General features: G+C 28.1%; 2 protein-coding genes across 2 annotated transcripts in view; both read right to left on the bottom strand.

Annotated features, from left to right (window-relative positions):
• The window catches only part of nAChRbeta2 (nicotinic acetylcholine receptor beta2), a 51,602-nt gene extending 49,908 nt beyond the window's left edge, over positions 1 to 1,694 (bottom strand). The window contains exon 1 of the mRNA XM_088270631.1: positions 1,445 to 1,694. Coding sequence (XP_088126757.1) covers positions 1,445 to 1,502 — 58 coding nt within the window. The 5' untranslated portion in view covers positions 1,503 to 1,694. The remainder of the gene's footprint in view (positions 1 to 1,444) is intronic.
• A 1,738-nt stretch (positions 1,695 to 3,432) lies between these two features.
• LOC148312985 (uncharacterized) lies at positions 3,433 to 10,517 on the bottom strand. The gene is made up of 3 exons (XM_088270642.1): positions 10,250 to 10,517; positions 4,614 to 4,747; positions 3,433 to 3,583 (listed from the first exon to the last, which is right to left on the bottom strand). The coding sequence occupies exons 1-3, from the start codon at positions 10,377 to 10,379 to the stop codon at positions 3,545 to 3,547; spliced, it is 303 nt and encodes a 100-aa protein (XP_088126768.1). The 5' UTR covers positions 10,380 to 10,517; the 3' UTR covers positions 3,433 to 3,544.
• Between the last annotated feature and the right edge of the window lie 1,789 nt (positions 10,518 to 12,306).

Genomic DNA, 12,306 nt, shown 5'->3' with positions numbered 1-12,306 from the left:
TATACTTGGGGTTAAAAAGTATAATCTACCACATCGTACCTCTAAGAAGGAATAGCTTCTTCCGATATAATTCTCGGCTATGCCCACTTCCTCTAAATTTTTTAAAATTTATTTTGCATCCTTGCCCATATGTATGCATTTGTATAAATGTGTGTTTGTGCGTATAAATATAAATATAAATAATTTAGGCATACTTATTCATTAAAAAATATTTCTTTAATTTTTTTACTGTGTTTGTTTTTATACATAACATTTCATTGAAATTGTTTTTAACAATAAAAAAAATTGTGATATATAAATATGTACGGGCGGATATGTTTTAAAAACATATCCGCCCGTATTATATTTATTGAATACATTTATTAAGGTAACGTTTAACCATATATGTAATAATATAATTCTTGTACAGGACTCTTCTTCAGGACAAATTTCATATGTGGTTGTCAGAGATTATAAGACTTTTCATCACTTTATATCTTTTACATTTATTTAGATCATTTTTTTTTAATTTTCACGTTTTAAAATTGAATTATTTTTTTTAAAGATTTCTATGTTTAAAACGGTTTAAAACAAAACTTATTTTAGTTTGTTATATTTTAAAAAATATATGAATACTGTAATTTATACAAATTAAATGCTGCCGATCTTAAAATATGTATTTACTACACTTAGTGAGTAAAGATAATGTTTAATATGTTTGCTTATAATCTAAATTTAATTTTATTTAACTGTATTAGATTCTCTTTTCACTATTAAAAACAAAATATAACGTATTATTTGCCGATTGTTGCTTTATAAATTTGCATTATTAATTTATTTCACATAATTTTACGTTATATTATTTGTAACACCAAGATTTTTTAACGTCACGTTACTAGTAATGCTTTGTAAGGCGTTCAGAAAAAATAATTACGTGTTCGAAAAATATTTATAAAATGAAAAGATATATTATACAATACAATCAATAAATTTTATAAAATTAATATTAAAAAATTGTACGCTAGATTCAATTTAATTTTAACAAAAAAGAATAAATTTCCTTTTCATATTGTGAGACTGTTTATAAATACAAAAACGTAAAACTTTACAATCGTCCAAAAAAAATTAGCTTGGATATTTCGACTGTTATTTTTACTGGTTTTTCTTTTCAATAATTCAATCAAAATTTAAAAGAAAAAATCTGTACTTTATATAGTTGTTACGATTATATATTTATATTCTTAAACGTTTAAATTTATAAAATATATAGAAATTTACATAAACACATAGACAGTTATAATTTTTTTTACATTTTATTAATTTCGTGTTTATAATTAAGTGACAGTTTTAACGGTAATTATCGTACATCATAATTTAATATTATTAATGATTTAAATATTATATAAGTTTATATTGTTTATATAAAATATATAAATATCAAGTATTAAAAAAATAAAGTACTTACCGCAATGAACATACCTCACTGTCATCAGCACTACAAACAATTTCACAAAACACCCCATTTTTATTTTTATTTTTTTTAATAAATTTTCTAATCTAATCTAACATTTTCTGATAAATTTTAGTATGATAATTTTGCGGTTTACTTTGACGTAATTTATTTAGTTGGTAAATAAACAATTGAGGTTAAGTAAGGGAAGAAAAGTGGGCGGTGACCTCAAACCTTCTTCCCTCTGCAGCGAATGCCCTCTGTCGGTCCATACAGCATCGTTTTTCCTTCAAATCGATACGACAGCAGCGCCGCGCCTGCGCTGCGGCAAACAGCGTAACATGGAAACTGACTTCCACGTTCCCGCCAAATTCAATTACCTAACCTAACAGGAGTATCATAGACAATTGAAAAATAATCGCAATAATAAGACACCTTTAAAGGGTTTAATCAATTATTTATTCAAAAATAATTTAACATTCACATTCATGACATAAATAAAATAATACTCATTATATATTTAAGTATGTATAGTATAAACATTTTTTTATTCAAATATATAATGGTCGTTAGATATTACCGTATTTACAACTACATATTTTTCAATACAATATTTATTATTTTAACCGAAAATCTAAATCAATTATCACACCGATGTCAACCATTATAACACAAATAAATTACATTCATTCTTCCATAAAAAAAAATCTAAATGTTTTTTTCAGCTCCTTTCAAACATTCAAGTTTAATTTTGTAACAGTCTCAACTGGAGATGCAATTATTTTTATACGATTTATGTATGACACACTCCACTAATATCTCAACTCAAGTTTTAAATCTGTATAATAACAACCAACACACGAAAGGAATCCAACAACAGTGGATATGTGTGCTAAATATTTTTAAAAAATATTTAAATATTATTGATATTCAATAAAAGATAGAAAGGTGAACGTTACATAAGTGTGTAAGGTGATCACTCCAGCCAGCCAAATGCAAGCCATGGTATGATCACACTTAAATCTTCTTTCGTTTAAACACGATAGATGCTTCATCTCATAACATTCGTAGGGTGAATAAACAAGTACCTAATTTCTTCACTTTTCATTCCTATATAATAGGAACAAAAATGTACTTAACTCAAAACTATATTACAATAAAAGATATACCTACCAGCTACCTAAAAAGGACACTAATTGTACCTTATTTTAATGAGTTAAAAATCCCATCAAATGAGAATTAAATTATTGATTACTAAACTATTTAAAACAGAATATTACATTCCGTGAATCCTACATTTATTAGTTGATGACCATCAATTATCACCCTCTGAAATAAATATAATTGGAAATAGAAAAACACAGAGCATGAAAAAAATGTAAAATATAAGTATTAAAATTAACATAAAAAAACACATACACTTTGAAAAGAACGTTTTAAAGTTACAAAGTAAATTTTTAATTAGTAAAATTTTATCGGCGCCCACTGTGTACTTATTTGTCGAAATAAAGCGACAGTCGAATTATCTTTTGAATAAATGTACTGTTTTCTATTGATCAATTACTATGGTATATTACCAAACAATTGTTTTAAATAATGTTCAATGTGAAATATTATTTATTTATTTAGCATAACGTGATGATATAAATATGAAAATATATTTTTGAGTTTAATTATGTAAATACGACTAGCTTTGAGAACTACATATGTTCTCATCAACAGGTGAAAATACAAACGATTTGTATTTTTACATATTCAGAAGAAACAAAACTAAAAATAATCTTATAAGTGGTGTTAAACACGTGTTTCATTTATTTATTTTTATTTATTTTTAGCTTTGCATTTAAATTCAATTTGAAAACCTTGTGATTGGAATAAATTAATAAAAATCCCAGCGCTTTAAAGTTTTTTGTTATGCCTAGATATTTTTTTACCCTCTTGTCAAAAATTTACCATTTTTCTTCAGCCCCCTCCCTTCTGCCCCCTAGGTGCTACATTCACCACACGACCCCTCCAGCATCCTAAGGGGGGCTACCCCCACTAAGCATTTATATAATTAGCAATTAAGTAACCATCTGCTTTGCATTTTCTGTAGGCTATTGGAATTTATATTTTTCAACTTTGTGGAAAACTCCGCAACCTCCCGCCTGGTATCTGAAATAAAAGGATAGAAACATTATAAACCTTTACAATCTACAAACTTATAATGTTTAATGTGGTAAATGCCTTAAAACCACTCAAATAAAATATAAATGTCACTTATTGGTGCAACAATGACGTAATTACACTCCTTTGAAGAACGTCATAAATCAAAAATCGTCAATTTTCAGTTGTGCATGTTTTCGTAATGCCCAAAAAACATTTTGTATCCCAACATTTTTTTAACTAAATATTTACCCGCTACTGGTCAGAAAGTGTTGTTTTTGCATATTGAAGAAAATATAATGTTTTTTTTTTAATATGCTTTATATTTTTCAAATGGAGAAAAAACCTTCAGGTTTTACATAAAACGATCTGTTGCGCAGTAAAAAGTTCAATAAGTGGCTTGATATTTATTTTTATTGCAATGTATTATATTTTTTTAAATTAAAAACGTTCTCCAGAAAAATCAAGTTTTTTTATGACGTTCTTGAAAGGAGTGAGCGATATGTCAAATGTGCGGAAAGACTGTTTACATCGAGAGAAACGTCGACGTAATTGTCTTTGTGGTGAAATGCTACGAGATGGCGCGACTGTCATTCTAGAATTGAGTAAAATGGCGCTATTTCTGTTGCTATAATACAATACAGTAAATATATATATATATATATATATATATATATATATATATATATATATATATATATATATATATATATATATATATATATATATATATATATATATATATATATATATATATATATATATATATATATATATATATATATATATATATATATATATATATATATATATATATATATATATATATATATATATATATATATATATATATATATATATATATATATATATATATATATATATATATATATATATATATATATGTATATATTTATTTATATTTATATATATATATATATATATATATATATATATATATATATATACATATATATGTATATATATTTACATATATATATTTTATGAATATTTGTTTTTTTTTTGGTTTTCAGCTTACCCATATGTAGGACGGGATAGGTGGAATGGAAGGCGAGGTCTCCATTCGATGCTTGACTACGGGCCACAAACTAGCCGGCAACGGAACCACAGAGATTCTCCTCACAGACACCTGGTCCAATTCTACCGATGGACCTGCGAGATCAGAGAAAAGTATTTATTAAAAATAAAAGAAATTACAGCTAAGACAATAGTTTTATGCGTTTAGTTTTCCTAATAAAAACTATGAGACCAACGATTGCAGTTTATATCATTCCGAATCAACATTAGATATTTTTTAACGATTTCTACATTATTGTTGTTTTTTATATAATTGTTATTTATTAAATGGTAAGCGAAATCTAAACATTTCATTTTGGATAATTAATCAAAAATATACATCATATAACTGATACTAACAATTACTTATGACACGGTTATTTATGAGGATTTTTTTTGACGTTAATAAATGATTCCAGAGAAAGTCTGCAATAATAATTTATCATTGCGCGACCTAGTAAGGCCACAAATTATATATTAACATTGATAAATCCAGTCGACATTTCGCTAACTCCTTTCAAAAACGTCATATAACAAAAAGCGAATGCCCAGAAAATGTACTATATCCCAGCAAAAGAGGCATATTTTTAACTTAATATTTACCCACTACAGGGCAGAAAGTGTTATTTTTGCATTTTGAAGAAAAGGTATTGTTATAATATTAAGTATATTTTTATATTATATAATATTAAGGTTATTTTTTTATACTTAATATTTTTCAAATGGAGGAAAAATATTCAGATCTTACCTAAAAAGATCGTTCAAAAAGTGGCTTGATATTAATTTTTAATACATTTTATTATATTTTTAAACTTTAAAAACGATCTCCTAAAACATCAAGTTTTTCTTTTATATATTGTTAAATATTTTATATGTTGTTGAAAGGAGTGAGCGATTTGTTAAAATCTGAGACAGTTGAGTTCATGAACTGTTCGCTCCGGTGGCGAAGTGTGTACAGTGCAATGCAGGATATTTGTACTCTTACGTCCCGGCAGTGACAATACGTGGCAGTCAGTAAATAGTCTCCATGAACCTAACATAGACCTTAGCATTAGATCCAATAAATATGTCAATCACGAGAGGAGTGTCACCAGGGCGAGCGGGCATTGCGAGCCACGTGTAACTCGGCTTATGACTTATGAGCCTGACAGAGTACTTAGCAGGACCAGCGTTGGGTAGGGGTAGGATAATAATTTATGTATTAATTTTTCAATCAAACACATATTTTATGAGTCTACTAAGTTGTATTTTATTAATAAAAACACATAAAAAAATTATATTGTGACATTTGTTTCGCCTAGTTATTACATTTTCAAACGAATGTCTTTAACAAATTTATCAGTTGAAACAATGAAAATGAAAAAGAATTTGGGAGTCTGGGATATCGGGAAAAATTAGTACAGATTACAGCAGATTACACACACACACATATATATGTATATATTTATATATATATATATATATATATATATATATATATATATATATATATATATATATATATATATATATATATATATATATATATATATATATATATATATATATATATATATATATATATATATATATATATATTTATATATATATATATATATATATATATATATATATATATATATATATATATATATATATATACATATATATATATATATATATATATATATATATATATATATATATATATATATATATATATATTTATACATATATATATATATATATATATATATATATATATATATATATATATATATATAAATCCTGTAGTATTATATATAGATCCAAAATTCTCAAACTCTGAACGCAGTGCTTGACGCAGTGGGATGAGGGTTTTTTATTCAGCAGAAGCTTTTGCATTTGCATGCGTTCCGAGTTTGCTCAATATATAAGAAATAGTAGTATTTACTAAGTAAAACATTAATAAAAAATATAAAGTACCTAATACGGATTACCAATTCGTACCTTAGTCCGAGACACAACATCCGTCATAAATGGGTTAAATTGTGCGTTCATCTGCACTAAGTGTCACAAGTACCGAAGTTCCGAAAACTATAAATTATAATATGCTATTATCATATTAAGTATTAGGGGTCTTAAATTCTTGAAGACGTCACTCGACAATCCTTTCCTTTCAGAATGTAGGTTACTAACCCAGTGTTGATTGAACGTATACAAAACATGTCGCCAAATTATCCACAGACTGCTATAGACGTAAACACTGTTGATGGATAGCTAACTTTACATTTTTACGATCATCATACTTACGATATTATCACGAGATACACTCTACTACTAATGTCGCGTGGTAGCTATTCAGCATATGTAGCTTATAATAGTTCCATTTCCGTTGACGTAAGAAGCAACCGATCACAATATAATAGTAGATCATCATATTTAACCCATCGGCATATCAACCGCCAAATCTTGGCGACTAAGAAAATTTTACATTTGCACATCAGTCGCGGTTCAAACCACGCCTCCGTCCGGGTGGTTCATATTATAAAGATACGAAGTGTGATATCTACAAATCAGTAAAGAAAACTTTTTGTAATGCATTATTTCTTATATTTTTTTTACAAATTTACTGACGACACTTGACCAAAGATGTAAGGATAGAATTATCCTTTTGATATATATCCTTATGAAATATCAACTAAAATCAGTTAGAAATCAAACATTACATCCCAGATATAATATTTTAATTTTTTTTTTAAACTGATATGCGAATGGATTAAAGATTATTATTCTCACGCATTCTCTAATTGATCAATTATGCAAATAAGTTGAACGGTAAATATTTAACATAACAAAAACCGTAAAAAAACGTATCCCTGCAATGCCTATCTTCAATTTCCAGTTGTTCTATCGGTCTTTCAAACTTTTATAAAGGTATGATAAGTAAATATGAAAAATGAAAATATGAATATATGAATATAATATGAAAACTAACTCCTTTAATTGGAGATAATCCAAAATTGTGAACAAGTATTTGGACACACTCAAAATGTTGTAAATAAATTAACTGGTCAAATTATAAGCTAAAATAATAAAGATGAAAATGATATTTTCTGGCGTTTCTCATGTGTGTGATTATAATCCAGGATTCGGACCTCACATACTAATATAAGAGTTTCTGCTCAATTAAAAGCTTCTTTTCATCTCACCAATAGATTTCTCTAGTGCAGTTTTATTGATCCAAGAATTTGAGTAGTGTGGTTGTCAATAATGGGTGGAATTGGTGAATGTTACACGTGTATAAAGTGATCACTTAAACCAGCCTATGGCGGTCGTCAGCCCCGTAAATACCCAGACTTCTATATTCTTCTTCATCTTTGATGAGATGTGAAAGAGTAATATAATATGAAGTGCACTTGAGACGATGTTATTTTAGAAGTGGAGCTTTATAAATAAGCTAAAATAAACTTATGAATTATTTAATCAGGCTAAAATATTATTATTTTTATTATGGCTATTATAAAGCCAGTGAAATTCCTGACTTTTTATTAAAATAGTCAACTCTTTACCTATTCAGAAAATACATTAATTAATTAATAATTGATTTTTCAGGAGATCGTTTTTAAAGTTTATAAATAGAATGAAATGTATTTAAAATTAATATCAAGCAACTTATCGAACTTTTTACTGTACAACAGATGTTTTTAGAGAAAACCTGAATGTTTTTTCTCCATTTGAAAAATATTTAGTATATTTAAAAAAATAATTAAACAATACATTTTCTTCAATATGCAAAAAAATCACTTTCTGCCCTGTAGCGGGAAAATATTAAGTTCAAAATATGCCCCTTCTGCTGAGATGTAGTATATATTCTGGGTATTCCGAAAATATGCACAACTGAAAATTTACGATTTTTTATATATGACGTTGTTGAAAGGAGTGAGCGACATGTTTTCAGAACATAGCGTTTAAAGATTTGTTGTATTGCAAAAATACTAAATTTCTCGTCAAATTACATAGATAGGTACTTCAGATGTGTATTTTAAAAATAGTTTTAAACAAAAACAACTTTATGGTACTTTATTATGGACTAGCGCCAAAATTTTTTTCGCTCGTAATTGCCGTTGTTTTAGTATTTTCCGATCGTTTGCTAGTAAATTCAGAAATAAACCAAATCGATGTCATGTGCTATTTCGATCGATGAACTTGTTGCCTCAATATATTTGGTGATTAAAGACTTCCGCACTGGTACAATTTCTGAACAATTAAATGAAAAACTGATAGAAACAGTTATAAGTTATGACAAAGAAAAATCCTGTTCCTACCTTGGTCAGATTACCGTATACATTTCTTTGGTCACTCGATAAATTCAGTTTTCTCAATCTATTTATTATGATATAGTCTGGATTTTTCACCACCTGAATATCGTATTTCGATATTTCCGTAAGTTTTATTGGTGTAGTACCTATTATCAATTATTTTCAAACCAATCGAATCGAGTTTTCTCGAACATGTGTAACCAATGCCATAAAGGTGTCGTTCAGTTACCAAAATCTGGAAGAAAGGTGAGTAATTGACTTACAATAGTTTTGTAAATCAATCGAAAAAATAGGCCCCAGATTAAAAATATTTAGAATAGGCTTTTATTTATTTTTAAAACCTAACATAGTTAGGTCTAATAAAATTCTGACATAACTTAATTAAACCTTTCATATATCGCTCACTCCTTTCAAGAACGTCATAAATAAAAAATCGTCAACATTCAGTTGTGCGTGTTTTCGGAATGCCCAGAAAATTTAATATATCCCAGCAAAAGCGGCATATTTTTAACTTAATATTTACCTGCTACAGGGCAGAAAAAGTTGTTTTTGCATTTTGAAGAAAAGGTATTATTTAATTATTATTTTTAATTAACTAAATATTTTTTAAATGGAGAAAAAACCTTCTGGTTTTACCCAAAAAGATTTGTTGCACAGTAAAAAGTTCAATAAGTGGTTTGATATTGATTTTTATTACATTGTGTTATATTTTTTAACTTTAAAAACGTTCTCCTGAAAACTCAAGTTTTTTTGATTTATGACGTTCTTGAAAGGAGTGAGCGATATGAAAACAAGAGAACTTCAATATTTGTTAATAATTTTTTCAAAATTATTTTTTTACTAGACGTAAAATCGGATAGGTGTATCTTACAATTTAGATTTATAATTACACGTTTTATGCTTTTTTAAGGAAATATTTTTCTTGTAAATTAATTGCACATATTTTTGTAAACCTAAACGACCCGTAATTAAAGTTGGAATCAAGTCGTGGTACAGTGATCTCAGACCCACCAACACTGACTCAAGAGTCCGTGCCACTAACCACGGGACCACAACACGACTCAATTAATTATGTTTTTAAAGTTTTATAATTTTTATCTAAAATTGAAAATGTATATTTAATTGTTTGATTTATAGTTTTTATTTGTGATTTGTAAATCGCTTCCATTTAAAGGTTTCACAAAAATAAGTAATTACTTTATAATATGAATGACTAAGAATTGTGATATTGTTTAATTTCATCCAGTACACCAAATAACCAACTATTGTTTTATTCTTTTGTAATAATGTGCAAATAAATAAAATAAAATATAATTACCTCGTTGTTCTTTATCGACGCTAAAGTAAGGAAATGACGACACAGTGCAGAAATACACAACCACCAAACTCAGCAGTACAGCCCTCATATTGACAATTTTCTTCATAGCAATCTTTTGTAAAATAACCATAACATTTAACCAATAAACCACAAAATATATTTTTTAATTTAACGCAGAATAAAAAAGCGTATTTTTTTAATGAATTGCTACCAAATTATCGCTTTTGCCAAAACGTTTTTTTTTTATTTTCCCACCCTTGATAGCTTGTGACCCAAACTTGCTTTCGACCTGTCTTGAGCTTTCGATCGATGAGTCGAAGATTTTGTAACCAACAGGCGATAGTTTGTGACTGAAGCGTAATAGATAGCGGCGGATCCTTAGTAGATAGCAACCAACCCACTTTGTTACTTGATAACTTTGCGACGAATAAACCCACAATGCAATCCATATAAGTTTGTGGCTGATTTTATATGTACTGACTCTACCAGTACTTTATTAATATAAGCAACTACTCACAGCTATCTCATAATAAAGGACCTTGTTCCTTCAATTGCTTATACCGGAACAGTTCAACGTCACTATTGCTTCGAGTGTTACGAACCAATTATTAATGATCAATTTGCTTTTACGTTTAAGAAAACTGACGTAGGTACCTCCGTGTAACTTATGAGCTCCTTGTCTGTAAGACGCAGTGGCTACTAACTAAGCTATTGCGGAACTGACTTCATATATTTTATTATTCTCAATTAAACTCTAACTCATATATATCACTTTAGAAATTACACAATGCTACTTACTCAAAATATGAAACAGCTAGAATCATCAATCCAATGTACAATTTTTCTCAAATAACCTGTGATTTGACAGGTTATTTGAGAAAATGACAATCAAAATGACCTCAAATGACAATCGGAGTGTGGTTTTCAAAAAATACTGTCAAGGTTAATGTTTCCACATAGAAATAAAGCTTGAAAAAAACTCAAATATACTACAGAGCTTCGACTATAATCTCGGAAAATATTCTTGCAATTTGTCAAACTACCTGAGGCACTTCTAGAAAATTTGGTGGTGGGTTTACAAACCTCTACAAACAGACAGAGACATCGAAAGCTTTTAAATGTAAATTCCCAGTAACATCGGGATATAATTTTGATTCACATTTTCAGGAAGAGAAGGTTTGTCAGGAAGCCTGGATGCTACTGTACCAGATCTGGAAATGCGGTGGGACAATTTTCAAGTCTCATCCATACCCGCCGATTATTCCGACTCCTGTACACGAAAGTGGTCACACTTTCATGTACACTTGGGCCTCTTTTTATGCGATAGATACGTTCCACGAGAAGTCGCATAAAAAAATCGCATAAAAAAAGACTTGAAGTACGTACAAAACGGGGGGATAGGTTCCATTATTTTTTAAAACCGCATAACTTCAAATCAAAATGATAGAAAGTACCAAAAATCGCAAAAAAAAATATATAAAAAACATAGAAATAAAAAGAGCCTTTTCCTTAATTAAATATCCACATATGGGAAATCGTTTTTGAGATAAATTTCATCCAAATAACTAATTAATAAAAGTGCTTTTTCTGTTTTTTTTTCAATAAAGCATCTCTTGAATACGATGTAAGATTTGAGCTTAACATCGTGCCAGTGACACAATCACACTTTAACGGTTGTAACCTGCACTAGTCTAAATTTTAGATTTTTTTATGTGAATTCGCAGAAAAAAATACTTGAATAACATTAAAAAATAAGGTACAGGTTCCATTACGTTTGAAAATCGCATAGCATCAAAATCGCATAAAAAAGATCCGCATAAAAAAAGACCCAAGTGTATTTACAATACGTGATTAGTACCTACATAGTTTATGCATAATATCACGTAATGCACTAAAACAAAGAGTTATCAAGGGCTATAAAAATCATGGCGGTTGTTGGTCCTCTTATGAATAGACTGAATAGACCAAAATTCGTCCAGTCGGTGACCTTTGATTGACCAATTGACCGCCAATGAACCCTAGGGTCGTGAACTCATAGATCGTAAGCCCTTTTTATA

The sequence above is a fragment of the Brachycentrus maculatus genome, unplaced genomic scaffold (genome assembly GCF_059751285.1).
Source record: "Brachycentrus maculatus isolate JH-2025_06_01 unplaced genomic scaffold, ASM5975128v1 h1tg000027l, whole genome shotgun sequence".
In the NCBI taxonomy this organism is placed as follows: Eukaryota; Metazoa; Arthropoda; class Insecta; order Trichoptera; family Brachycentridae; genus Brachycentrus; species Brachycentrus maculatus.
Note: the sequence above shows the minus strand (reverse complement) of the source record. Positions and strands in the feature narration are given on the sequence as shown.